Below are 14823 nucleotides of genomic sequence, written 5' to 3' on the forward strand. Positions count from 1 at the left end.
AAAAACAAACAAACAAACATGTAAATTAACTTTACTTTGAAAATAAAAACATTATGATAATTTTAACATATCAGGGCTATTGTTTAAAAATGAGATAGATCTGCTAAAACCCATATCTTATCATTGGACCATATCTATATCAATACACAAAAGAAAACAATGGCAATCTAATAGAGCTCTCATTTAACATAAGAATACATTTATAATCAGGTTGATTAGCCCGAGAGGGATAAGGGCCGACTGGAGACGGCAGTGCGACAAAGAGAGAGATTTACGGGCAGCTGTCCGACACCTGTGTGTGTGTTTGTCTTTTTGGTTCAGTCTTGTCCTAATAAAGAGCCCGACATGGTCTTCTCCTCTTTTAGCCCATCCGCCTTAAGGTTCGATGTGTTGTGCATTCTGAGATGCTATTTATCTCAATACAATTGTACAGAGCAGTTATCTGAGTTATCATAGCCTTTCTATTAGCTCGAACAAGTTTGTCCATTTTCCATTGACCTCTCTCATCAACATAAGAATAGAATTGTAGAATTGCCACTCACTGGATGTTTTTGTTTTTGGCATTATTCTGAGAAAACTCTAGAGACTGTTGTGCGTGAAAATCCCAGGAGATCAGGAGTTACAGAAATACTCAAACCAGCCCGTTGGCACCAACAATCATTCCACAGTTGAAATTAGATGACTCATTCTGATGGTTGATGTGAACATTAACTAAAGCTCCTGACCTGGATCTATGTGATTTTATGCACTGCACTGCTGCCACACGATATGCTGATTAGAATATCGCCTGAATAAGTAGATGTACAGGTGTTCCTAATAAAGTTCTCACTGAGTATATATGCATGTATGCATGTTCAGTGGTACTTCGCATTATCACTTTTTACGAGCACTACAAAACAGAACAGGTGAGACAGAGGGTTTACATGAAGTAGGGAGAATAAAAGCAAACCTTTCTTTGCGTTTCCTTGAAGGTTTGCTTTTCATCATCGATTTCTCTTTTGTTTAATAAGATTGTGAATAAGAGCTGTCACCACTTCTGTAACAACTGCTGTGGTAATATATTTTTACAGTTATAGATTGTACTGCACTCCGCACCGCAGCTAAGAAATGTTTCAGAAACACATTTGATTGACTAAAACAATATCAAATATGCTCACCTAAAGAGTGCTGGCTCATGATTTGGAAAGCAGTGTGACTGAACCATGGCCAGAAAAACATAAACATGCATGCCCCGTTCAGATCTGTGTGCTATCTGACGACCGCTGAATGCTGTGGCACACGCCGCTGAGTGTTTTTAAAGAGTTTTGTGCTAAGAGCGCACTGATGATCAGAGTGCTTGGCAATTTGTTCAAAATCAGACAGAGGCCCAGATAAAAATGATTGGCGGGCCACCAGTTAAATGGCCCTGCCCAAAGTGATAAAAATTGCCACATACGTTGTCCCGTACCATTTAGGCTACGGACATGAATTATGCCTCAAATTGTGTTGCTTGTTGAGATGTGTACACAGGGCTAAACTGGCAATCTGGCATACCAGGCATTTTCCCGGTGGGCCGACGCAATTTGGGGCTGATCAGGGGCAGACTGGCCAGCGGGAGAACCGAGCGGCCTCGAAATGTGCCGAATGGGCCGCAATAAGCAGAAATGAGCCATCGCGTTATGCAGAACAGACCACAAAATGGCACCACGATATGCAGAAAAGGACAGCGAACCAAACCCCCCAACTTGGGCCAGTTGCCATGTAAAATCAAGGGCCGATTTCTCTTCCCAGTCCAGCCCTGTGTGTACAGTTATTTTTCTTAGCAATCAGACTTACAACTTCCACCTGGCAGATGATAAAACATGCTAAAAATCCTATAAACCTATAACCCATTTAAAACATAAAAACCTTTAAACTTACATATGACTTTCTTTCTTCTACTAAACACAATCAAATATTTTTAGAAGAATATTTAAGCTCTGTAGGTCCATAAAATGCATGTGAATTATGATCTGGCCTTTGAAGCTCCAAAATGTAGAATAAGACAGCATAAATGTAATCCATCAGACTCCAGTTCTTTAATCCATGTCTTCAGAAGCGATCCAATGTTTGGCTGAGAACAGACCAAAAAATAACTATTTCACTGTACATCTTGCCATTGTGGTCTCTAGGCACAATCATGATTTCAAGCTCGATAACACTTCCTATTGCTTGACGTTTGAGCAGAGTGCTAAATGGTGCTATAGGAAGTGTAATCGAGCTTAAAATCATGATTTGCTAGAGAGACTGCTGTCAAGATGTACGTTGAAAAATGAGTACCATTTTGGTCTGTTCTCACCCAAAACCGATTGAATCGCTTACATGGATCACACCACTGGAGTCTGATGGATTACTTTTATGCTGACTTTATCTCCTTTTTAGAGCTTCAAAGCCTGATCACCATTCACTTGCATTGCAATGACCTTCAGTGCTGAGTTATTCTTCTAAAAATCTTTGTTTGTTTTCTGTAGAAGAAAGAAAGTCATAAACATCTGGGATGGAATCAAGGTGAGTAAATGATGAGAGAATTTCATTTTTGGGTGAACTAACCCTTTAAAATCCCTTCAGAGCATCTTACAAACCATACAGCAATGCCCTGGCACTAACCCAAAACATCCTAGCAACCACCTAGAACACCTTAGCAATCACATAGTGACACATTAAAAACCACTCAGAACACCTTATGATCAGTACGGCAAGTTTTTCACATTCATATTTACTTCAGAAATGTGAAATTCTAGTTACTCTTGTTGCTTGATAATTTCTCTATGTCTTTAATAATTTGTTTCCCATGCTCAGGTGACGTGCTCCTGGCTACAGCTTTCTTGTCCTACTCTGGACCCTTTAACCAGGAGTTCCGCAACCTCCTTCTCACTGACTGGCAAAGAGAGATGAAGTCTCGCAGTATTCCTTTCAGGGCCAATCTGAACCTCACTGAGATGTTAATCGACACTCCAACAGTGAGTGAATGGAACCTCCAGGGGCTGCCCAATGATGACCTGTCAATCCAGAATGGGATTATTGTCACAAAGGCTGCCAGATTTCCCCTGCTGATTGATCCCCAGACACAGGGAAAGATGTGGATCAAGAACAAAGAGTCAAAGAATGAGCTCCAGGTGACCACTCATAATTTAATCTCTTTTTCATTCAAGTTATCATGATTTTGGGCAATGTTGTTTATGAGTCTTCATGGCATAATTAGCAAAACAGTTTTGGGGAAGTTAATTTGTAACTTTAGCTTGCCAAGGTACAAGATACTCATAAGTAGACAAAATAAAAGTCACAAATGTTGTGTAATGTAGCACACTAAGCTTCAAACAAAAAGTAATTATATTGAAGCTACTTTAGGGGGCAATATTTTATATATATATACCGTTCAAAAGTTTAGGGTTACTTACTCATTCTTTATTTTTTTTATTACATTTTTTCACATTTTACAATAATAGTAAAGTCTTCACATCTATGGAATAATAGAAATGGAAATATGAGAATTATGTTGTGACAACATTTTTTTTTTATTTAGCATCTTCAAAGTAGCCTTTGCCTAGAATTTGCACACATGTACTTTTGTATTTTTGTCTGCAAAACTAATTTCAAACATTTAAGCATACGCCTTCATATCAAAAGATTTTTAAGGTCATGAGAAACATTTCAGGCAAGTGACCCCAAACTTTTGAATGGTAGTATGTAATATATATATATATATATATATATTATCAGATTATATAAATTATCACAAAAAAACAACCTTTTTACCAATGAATTTCCAGGACTTTTCTAGTCATTAGTATAGAGATTTTTGGAAAGTGTTTTTTGAAAATAGTTTCAAAAATCAATTTCTAGTCATTTTATAGGTTAACTATTTTAGAGCTGAGTGTAAACAGAATAAATTATATTGACTGTAAATCCATTACTTTTTTAAGTTTAAGTAGATTTACAAGACTTCTCCAGGCATGGAAAGCACAATTTAAAAATGTAAAATATTTCCTGTTTTTCCATGATTGGAATCCTGTAACAAACATTTTCAATTAGCATGACAGAATTAACTTTAAACTTGCAGTTGAGGTGGTTTAAATAAAAAAACTCACATACAATTAAACATGAATGACGAAGTAATCAAATAGTTGATGTGCTGCCAGCCCTATGAATGATATTTATCATATTATTCATGTTTATTATGGAACAAAGTTTTGGGCGGACAGCTACGTAGCATGCTTTTAAATCTGAGGTGTGAGTACAATGGGTCAACTCTGTGGCAGCGCAATTACCAGCTTCCCCATCCTTTACATGCTGGGACAAAGGAAAGAGACGGGTCTCTCGAATGTAGCACTAATTCGGCATTTAACAAGAGTAGCATCAAGTGACAGGTGATTATTATTGCTCCCCTGCACTCTCATGTTCTCTCCTCTTTAGGCAGCCTGCTCTTCATTTCTGTGGAGGCAGCTGATTCGAGACCATTCCACGAGTGTTTTGTTTCATACAATCTGTCCTTTTTTCATAAATTATGCTGCCATATTTTCAGGCTTGTAACATTGTAAACACTGCTGTGACATTTTCTCAACCTGCTTGATCAGCCCTGTGCACTAACGATCTACAACTAGGCTCAGAATCAATCATGGCGGACAAAATTAATCTCTGGTGAAGGTTTTAATTGCAGGTTAAAATTTTAATCTCTGATTTGTAAAACCGTATTTAAAATGAAGTGGTGCAACACAACTCAAATTTAAATAAAACGTGGATCAACAAACCCTGTATTAGCTCTAAGCTCTGCTTAATTTAATCCTTATTGGTTCAACCCACCCTAGATTTGAAACTTATTTGCTTACTCTCTCATATCTGATTTATATTCTTGGGAATTGTGTTGAGTACTAATAAGAAATGCAAAGCTTGCATTCATGCATGGTTTCTCTTGAAGAGGTCAGGCATGCTTTTCGAAGCATAGCTTAATAACAAATCATCTGCTCCTCAGGTAATAGCTTTCCCCAGTAGCAGAACTTGAGCTGAGTCAGTAATGAGGTCTTGCTATTTTCACAGATCACCTCACTGAATCACAAGTACTTCAGAAACCATCTAGAGGACAGTTTATCTCTAGGACGCCCACTACTGATTGAGGATGTTGAGGAGGAATTGGATCCTGCCCTGGACAATGTCCTGGAGAAGAACTTCATCAAGATGGGATCCACATATAAGGTATTTTGAGAGGTCCTCAAGATTCAAAAGAAGCCCGACTTTGTTATATTACCAGTTATCCTTGTTGTATATATAAATGCCATTTCCCAGGACATTTTCAGTAACGTTTACCATAGAAAATACGGTACATTTTATGAGACGAATTAGACACTTTTGGGCTATTGTTGCACCTGCGTTAAACACAAAACTATGGGCTATGACCGCGTGCTACGTCTTATCCAATTATCGAGAAAGCGCTAAATCTAGTTGCAATTTCAGCATTGTGCAACTGGCCATGGGTTGTAATATTCGCGCTACCTATGGGTATATTTGTGCAAACAGTAGGTGCATTTTCAAAAATATAATGAAGTCTGAGAACAACATCTATTGTCAGTGCAAAGTCTTAACTCATTCTGTGAATTTGCAGTTTGGGGATTCATACAATTAATATCTCTGGAGTAACAGTGGATCCAGGGCTCGAGTTAAGGGGGGGGGGGTGCCATCCCCTTTAAAAAACAAAACAAAACTGCCATCCCCCCTTAACATCAAATTAAGATCAATTGTGCCATGCATTACTTCATAGAACTAATCATTAAAATATAATTTTTTTTTGTAAGTTCCATATGATAAATAACAGATATTAAATGATCATATTTTAATATTCCAGAGAGAAGCAAGGTAATAGGCGTAGATTTAGACATGTTTGGGGCTACTAGATATCAAGAGATGCAATCCCCCAATCAGATATTGACTCTTACACAGTTTAAAAATATTCTGCCACTGTTATGCTTTACTTGTTCAATCTGGCAACCATGAGCACATGAGCTATCTCTTCATGGTGAAAAGGTGCTGGGTGTCTACACCACCAAATATGTTCAAGTTTAGTGATGGTTTGATGTGTCCTTCCCAATGTTTACATGAAACTTAAGGCTCCTATATACATACTTCATTCGGAATTGAAGAATGAACAGGTTTGACATAATTTTAAACACAATCTGGAAAAAGCAAAGGGGTTTTTGAGCTTGTTTCATGCTTAGTAACAGCTCTTCAGCGTGAACTTCTAGGCAAACTTCATACCAGCTGCTAAATACCTTATTACTGCCATTGGTCTTCGTCATCGGTAAGTGTGACCTGGAGCTCCACCTACTTTGATGCAGACATCTATTTCCGTTTACATTGTTCAGTCAGTTAAGATCAGTCTGCATGAACATGCCAGCATGCAAAGTTATTAGCGAGCTGGTGCAAATGTTCTTATATCTGTATGGTCGTTCACCTAGAGACATGTCATGTGATTTTTAGTGATCCTTTAGTAATTAGTCTACTAAAGGAATCACATCTGCGCATTCACCCTGTTGTTTGATATGCTGTGCCATCTGCAGCTGAAAGCCATTCACACATCTGCTCAAAGTGAGATATTCCTCTTTTCATCATTCTTCTGTCTGTAATCTGTCCTCAATTTGCCGTGAACATACCGGGACCTGAGGCCATTGAAGGTAATGCAAGTTTTCGCCAGTTTCCCGCACATTCAAAAATCTGACATTCAAGAAGGACGCAGTTACTATATTTCGGATTTGAGTGGGACAGTCAGACAGTTTTTTCATAATCTAATCCAGTATATATGTCTTTGCTTTTTGTTTGATTGGTTGCTCTTCATTTTCAGTGATGCTGTAATGCTGCATCTTGATGATTTACTGCATCTTCACTCTCGCTTTCTTCATGTTTGCTGAAAACTGCAGTTGCAGTGAGCCTTTTAATCTTAATTTTCAACAAATCTGATATGTTTCATTATTTAATCATTTATATTTAATAATTTAATATTGTTAACTTTTGAATGACAAATTGTTTGCTATGTTCCTCATTTGTAGGTCGCTTTGGATAAAAGCGATATATAAGCTCAGAAAATAAAAAAGGACATACAAATTTACTTCTCATAACAAAAAGTCTGAGGGGCAAATTCACTAAACAGTTGAGTCATTTAAGCACACTATATCAAAAACCTGCTTCTTACTCACTAACCACCCGAGAATCCAGTTTAACCAAGTGCTAAATGCTCTGAGATTGTGAGTATTGCATAAACTCAATGTTATTCTTTGCAGAGTAAACACGGCTTCTTTCTTTACAGAGTTAACATGGCTTATTTATATGTAAATTAGGGTTATTTAATGTTAAATTAATGTAGTACTATTAGCGTCAGTGGAAAACTGAATTTTAAAGCTAAATAAAATTTTACTGGCCAGCAAGATGGGCAATGGCACAGTGGAAAATGCATTCACCGCCAATTTTCTGGGAGTGTTTGCAGGATTGCCTGATTTGCATATTTCCTGTAGAGAATCGGGTGTTAAAACAACATAACACTGCTTACAATATAGCTTTTCTGGGGACACAAATTATTCTTAGTTAATTCTCATCTGAGTTTCTGCACTGTTAAAATTGAGCTGAAATTGGCTGCGGGTTCCTGGTCGGGTGACGGCACCAGCTGCTCAAGCTGTTTACTGCTAGTGCGGGACATGATAGTGAGTGACAGTCATGAACTCTAATGCATCTCTTTCTTCATCTCGTTATCAAACATCCTGTCACTCTGAACATGTGATCTTACTCCATCCTCACCCACAGCAGCTGCTTCACTCGTTCAAGAAAAATCTGGAAATAGCAGGCAATAGAGAGTGCTCTGCCTCTGACAGATTTAACTAGCCAGCTCTATTAATATAAAGGTGCAAACACATGATCACATGTTTTTTTTATAGCTGAGACGGAACATGGGATGTTGACGTTGCTTTATCATTGTCAAACCACTGCATAATCACTTACCAGCCCTGCAAACTCTATTCCCACTAATTTGCATGGAAATAAAATGAGTTACTCCCTTGCAAGATAATTGATATATTATTTTAAACAACTTCTCTAATGGCTTTTATGTTAGGATGGTCATTTAGATGGCTCTATTTAGTAACTTCTCTATAAGGGTCTAATGTGCAAATCTTGATTCATAAAGGATGTGTATTTGTGCTGATATCAGGGCAGTTCTTTATCTGGATGCTTTAACTCTGATCTCTGTTTCATGTCATCAGGTAAAAGTAGGTGATAAGGAGGTGGATGTGATGAAAGGCTTCCGTCTTTATGTGACCACCAAGCTTCCCAACCCAGCATACACACCTGAGATCAGCGCACGAACATCCATCATCGATTTCACCGTTACAATGAGGGGTCTGGAAGATCAGCTACTGGGTAGAGTCATCCTCACCGAGAAACAAGTATGGACTCTCTGAAATTAAACTCAGAGAAAAGTAGATGTTTGACACTGAAGGAAAACCTTATATCCCTAAGTGAATGAATAAACAAACATGCAAATTCAATTAAATTGCATTAAATTACAATAGATTATAACATTTCTATGATCATTTAGCAATTTTTGTTAAATAGACTAATAGAACTTGCAGTAGCAATAGTGCAGTAGTGTTTGCTTGGCTCAAACCTATTTTATATAACAGTTTACTAGGGCGTAGATTCCGGGTGGGGACAAAACAAGCAAGTACAACCCCCCACCACCATTATTTATACCATGATCAATGGAAGCATGGGTAAATACTTTAAGCTGCAACCCCTCAATTTTCAAGCCAAATCAACGCCCTTGACCATTTACCTAAAACGAATCAATGCTGTCCCCAGCATATCATGAAGCTTCTCTTGATAGACACTAGAACAAACTCTAGAATAGAGTGTGGGCTCATTACATGGTTCAGACTGAATCTGCAGACTTTCATGCATTTCCTGCGATGATGCTAGGTTAAAATGTGCAGAATTCTAAATGGATTTTTAAATGGTAAAATGTAAATAAATTAATTAGCATTAATTTAATTTGAGACATTTTTTTATTTAATTTAATTCAAATTAAGTCAGTTTCATTCAGCAAACATAATTTAGTTGGACAAGTTCAAATCAAAGTAAAATAGTATTTTTAACTCAGCTGTATTAAGTTTGATAACCCTCTGGTGTATGAGGCATTTTATGGATCCTGAAGATGTTTTGACATGCCCTGACATTTGTGCTTTTTACACTTACACCATATTAATTGAAAACGTCTCATTACACTGTATTCAGCACAAATTTCACTACAATAATATGTGAACAACATGTATGTACACATTTGTATTTTTGAGAAAATTGAAATAGGGCAATTAAACACACACTAAACCTCTAGATTACTGTTGTAACCTCCGTTCCCTGATGGAGGGAACGAGACGTTGTGTCGAATGAAGCGACACTAGGGGACTTTCTTGAAGGCCTTGGTTACCTCTGATCTTGAGAAAAGGCCAATGAGAATTTGGAAGACAGAATTTGCATGTCACTCCCACAGACATACGGGTATAAAGGGAGGGAATCATGCATCTGTTCATTCAGGTTTTGCACTGAGGAGCTGAGAATAAGGTTCGGCCATTGCAGTGGCTCGGTTCAGCGTCGTGGCCGGGAGGACACAACGTCTCATTCCCTCCATAAGGGAACGGAGGTTACAACAGTAACCTAGACTTTCCCCGCCTGTCGCTCACTTTGACGTTTTGTCGAATGAAGCGACACTAGGGGATCCTATTCAATCACGCCATGCGCTGAACCGTGTACGTGAGCTGATGAAGCAGGTGCGGGCAGGCATTTGCATGCCAAAGCAACAGGCTGCGTCAGACTGCAGGTACCCTTCCCCAACGCCCCATAAAAATCATCATAAAATTTTAGGTTCCTGGCATCCCGGAGGGGCATAGAGTCAAAGCAGCTGAGGCCATTTTAACGCTATCACACTCATCGGGGAAGGTGTTCTTTTCTAACTCCTATTCTTTCAGGGGGAAAAGACCCTGCGGAGACCACTACCTGCCCAGGCTGGAGGGAGGTAAAGTGTGGCGAAATACGTCACACTTTTGGAGATGGAGTGAATACCGCTGAAACGAGGCAGGAGCCTGGGCGAATTGAATCGCGTAGCCAAGTTGGATGGTCCTGGTCAACCAATGCGAAGGGTTGGACAGCAAAAGCCATGCAATCCAGCTCCGCGCAAGGGGCACTAGAGGGACGATCATTTTTGACGTACCGGGTGGGGCTTTGCGGTGGGGGGGAGCAGGTAATAGCCCTTTGGGAGGAAAAAAGCATACCGTGGCTTGGGTGCTGAGAAAAGACTCAAAGCATTTACCTTGCTCTGTGCACTCGGCAGGGGGCAGGTTAGAGACTGAGGAAGAGGTCCTGGAAAGGCGTCTTTGGAACTCGTCAGCACTGGCCTGCCGGGTAACTGCGTCCGGGGAACCGGGACTGTATGATTTTAGGGCCAGGGTGCCGTGAGAACGGCACACACTGGCTGGATGACCCAGGAATCGCTTTATTGAGAATGTGGGTAACGCAGCCCAAAGGGGGTGTGGCAAAGGAAAATAAGGAAAACAAGGATTTTCCTCCCGGCCCTCCACCGGGGGATGGAGTGGTCTTGGTACCAGCTCCAGTGTGAACATCTGACTACCCGGGTCATCCATCTCAGGAGTGCTTAGGCTTTCCGGGTCCTAGAAGGGGTCCTGTGGAGCGCTCAACGCTGTGTCTGAGAGCTGGGCCCGGGTTGAAGTGGAGCTGCCTGTTGTTTGGCCACAGGGGGACACCCTCGGCAGGCAGGCGGAGCACGGGGTGCGCTGGGGTGACACCGCGGCATGATCTGAGAGATAGTCTCCGTCTGCCTTTTCACCAGCGAAACCTGCGATGGTGTTGCCGAAGAGGCTAAGACTGTCGATGGTGTTGCGGAAGAGGCTAAGCTGGGAGACAGGGGTGTTGAGAAAGCGTGCCTTGTCAACGTTGCACATCTCGACCATGTTCAGCCAGAAGTGGCCATCGCCCACCCTAGTGCCCGCGTTGTGACCTCCGTGGCTCTGAGAGCGAGGCCGGTGGCAGGGCGCAGTTCCTGCAGCACATCGGGACCAGGTCTACCCAGGTGCAGTTCTTTGGTAGGTTTGGTGGACCTACAGGAGGGCCATGGCATGCAGGCCGGAGGCGGCCTGCCCGTTGGCGCTGTAAGCATTCTAAGTTCTACAGGCCTCGCAACCGCTCTGTCCACCTGGGGGACCTCTGTGTACCCGTGGGCCGCCCCGTCGTCAAGGGTAGTGAGAGCAGACAAGTGAAGAGTCGGTTCCGGGCAGTAAAAGGTGCCCTCCACGATCTCGTCAGCTCGTCATGCACTTCCGGGAAGAAAGCTACCAGAGGGGCGTGGCTGGGAGCGGCGCCTTGACCCGAGGTACCAGTCGTCGAGCCGCGAAGGCTGTGGGGAGGAGTATGTCAGCAGCCCGGGCAAGTATGTCGGCCATCTGTCTGTCGGCCTCAAATTGGGCCGGCTGGCCCGAAGGCGGCAGCCCAGTCAAGTCCTCTGCATCAGACGCCTGGACGCTCTCGGATGCAGCGGCGATGTCCTCATCCTATTCCGTGGGCTCAAGGGAGAATGCCGGCTGGCTGCGAGGCGAGCCGCACTCATCCTGAGCTTGGGCGGAAGCAAGCGAGTGTGCCGGGGGGCTCGTGGTTCGTGGGGATTTACCCGGCGAAACCGAGCCCGTCGTCATCTGCAAGTCGCCTTCATCACCAGGCGGGTCGTCCTCAATCATGTGGGAAGAAGGAGCGACGCGGGGGGCGGCTGAAGTGGTGTTCACCTTAAGAAAGGAGATCCGTGACCACAACGCTGCCATAGTCATGTTCTTGCAATGAGTACATGAGCCATCCACGAATGCCACCTCAATGTGATCGCTGCCCAGGCACACGAGGCAGCGTCTGTTGCTGTCTGTCTTGGAGAGAAATCGACCGCATCCAGGAACTACATAGAGGCCGAAGAGTATCTTTAATGACGTGTCCTGAAAAGGACGTTCAACTCCTACTTGTGTATTGCTCTTTTATGAGTGAAAACAAACTCTTTTAGAGAAATCAAAACTCTTTTAGGAGGGAAAACACCCTTTTAGAAAGAGAAAGCGCTTGTGAAGCGCTCAGGGGTGTAGACTGCACGCGAGGCTCCCATGGAAGACCCCTTGTGTCACTTCATTGGACACAACGTCGAGTGAGTGACAGAAGGGGAACCCTTGTTATTAATGACACCTGTGGCCATTAAGTGAACGAGCGAGAATCGGCAAAAAGAATGACGTAACGTACATTAGTGAACATGATCCATGCTGACAGATGAGGTAGCATAATTAAAATTACACAATTATGATTGTTTTACAACAAACTTTGAAACTAAACTAAAACTACTTATCAGCTAACATAGCACACTGATGCACACAGACAGTACAGCTACATTCTACCTAACTATACCAGACAGTTTACTGTTACACTGCAATGTTATTTTGCACTATTGTGTGTTTTATATGTCATATGTCATACTACAAATAAGAAACAAGCGTATTTGCTTAAATTTATCCTGTATACCTGACTTTTAGAATAAAGAGAAGATCGTCGAAATTATTTTAAAGTTACGAAGCAAGGTAGCTTGCAATTCGTCAGCGTTAGCAGGCAAGATCAAGTTAACTAAAATTACACAGATCAATCCTTATGCCACAATATTTCACATGCTTTACAGTTATGTAAGCTTTCCTGTCCAGTAAGAAGAACGCCAATTCAGGGTTGTTTTTGATCCCCAAAACTGAACGAAGGTCCCTCTAGGAATCAAATGCCCTGCCGATGTTCACTCTAGTTTTCGCTCGACGACGAGCTGCGATTTCACATCATTTAGACAGGCCAGCAAGTGATCTAATGCGTTCCTGTTATTCGTTTTCAGTAAATTTAGATATCATAGGCATAACAGTTATGTGAAAACGATGCTATTCAAGCCCTCTGTTGTACATTCAGAGACACTTTTTATTCATTTTCAGCCTGGTATTCTTCATTAAGGTCCCTACAGCACTAAATGATTTTTTTTTTTAAATAAATACATCCCAGAGGCCTGTTTCTATGGCAGAGTGGGCAGGAGGGAGAGAAAGCTTAGATAATTTTTGGGTCACTGGACAAAGAGCTTGAATTGTGAATCTCTGTACACTACTAGACTGCTAACCTTCAAAATAGTCATAAAGACTCAAGGCTTTCAATTCACATAGTCTTTTCCACTGAAATATGGGTATATGATGCATAATATGTCCAGCTTTTGTAAACAACATCGAGATTTTAGGTTACATTTTTTATAGGAATGTATTAGGTAAACTGTATATTTTAAGTTGTGTGACTGGTCTCCATTTTAATCTCCTTTTTACCTTCACTTGTAATTTTTAAATTACAATTATTCCATATAGTTTCTAAATTAATGTGAGGTCATTAAAAGGATAGTTCACCCACAAATTAGCTTTATTACATCATTTACTCACCCTAATGTTGTTCCAAACCCATATGACTTTCTTTCTAACATGGAACACAGAAAGAATGTTGGCAGAATGTTAGCCTCAGTCACCATTGAATTCCAATGCATTTTTCCCATTATTTTACCCTGCTTAACATCTCCTTTTGTGTTCAGTGGAAGAAAGTAAGTCATGCAGGATTGGAGTAACATGAGGGTGAGGAAATTACATCATATTTACATTTTTTTGGGTGAACTATTCCTCATATTTATATGAGGTCATAAAAGAATTAGCAAAAGGCTTATTAAAGTATCCTAAAACATGTCACACTGCATAAATGTCAACTACCCATATGTGCATTTCCCTAGTTTCCTCTTTTCTTATTATCGCAAGCATTGCATACTTTGTGTGCCCTCAAACCTTAATATGTTGCTTGACTAAAAAGATATTTGTGTAGCACCTCAAATTGGATGCTCAAATAGAATCTACCTAGCACAACCACATCAAGCCTAATTTAAGAATGAGCAGTAAAGGAAGTAAAGGAGCATTTTCTATCAGCACCGCACATAGTTATGGAGAATCGCTGCTGTCTTGGCTCATTTTAGCCCGGCACAGTCAGATGGGCTTTGATAGCGTCTGTGGATTCCCAGGTAGAAAAAAATTTAAGTGGCATTCAGTGCATATTTAACGCTGTACATTGATTTGTCAATCAAGAATAAGGGCCTGAAATTCACGTCACCTTTTTACATTCAGTCTAATAAGAGTTCAGAGGTACATGCCGTCCAGCCCAGCTGCCATATGAATAATAATAGCTTTGCAATGCCTTGCCTCAGGCTGGTTAGTCATCATTTCCTGATGGGGAACTGCATTTTAGACTATTAATATAATAGGGGGATATTTGGAAATTAGGGAAAAAGACTGACTGGTATTGCTCGGATTGTGAATCGACTGTGTAGTAAATAACTTAAATTGTGAAGCTAGTAAAAACTGTACTTTTTCAATTCTTACTCATGTTATATGGTCATGAATGACAAGTGCTGGCCTGTTATCTCAATGTTCTTACATTAAAGACTCACTAGATTGCATTAAGTAAGGGATAATGTACAGTCAGCCAGTTGTTATAGCAAAATAATCCCCTACAGGGTGACCAGGAACCCAACGTAAAGCTGTTATGACTCACAATACCCGAATGACCGGTATGATATGTCTTAATCCTCGGATCAGCTCTTAAATAGTTTTTATATAGAAACATGTAATAGATGTTTAGTTTTTTTAAGTGCTTTTGAATGTTGGTGGGAGGTGTCATCACAATGAATTA

General features: G+C 40.8%; 1 protein-coding gene across 1 annotated transcript in view; it reads left to right on the forward strand.

Annotated features, from left to right (window-relative positions):
* The window catches only part of dnah5 (dynein, axonemal, heavy chain 5), a 172738-nt gene that overhangs the window by 126776 nt on the left and 31139 nt on the right, over positions 1–14823 (forward strand). Inside the window, exons 63-65 of the mRNA XM_052143760.1 lie at positions 2818–3134; positions 5053–5208; positions 8256–8438. Of these exons, the coding sequence (XP_051999720.1) occupies positions 2818–3134; positions 5053–5208; positions 8256–8438 (656 nt within the window). The remainder of the gene's footprint in view (positions 1–2817; positions 3135–5052; positions 5209–8255; positions 8439–14823) is intronic.

The sequence above is a fragment of the Xyrauchen texanus genome, chromosome 15, assembly GCF_025860055.1.
Source record: "Xyrauchen texanus isolate HMW12.3.18 chromosome 15, RBS_HiC_50CHRs, whole genome shotgun sequence".
Lineage (NCBI taxonomy): Eukaryota > Metazoa > Chordata > Actinopteri > Cypriniformes > Catostomidae > Xyrauchen > Xyrauchen texanus.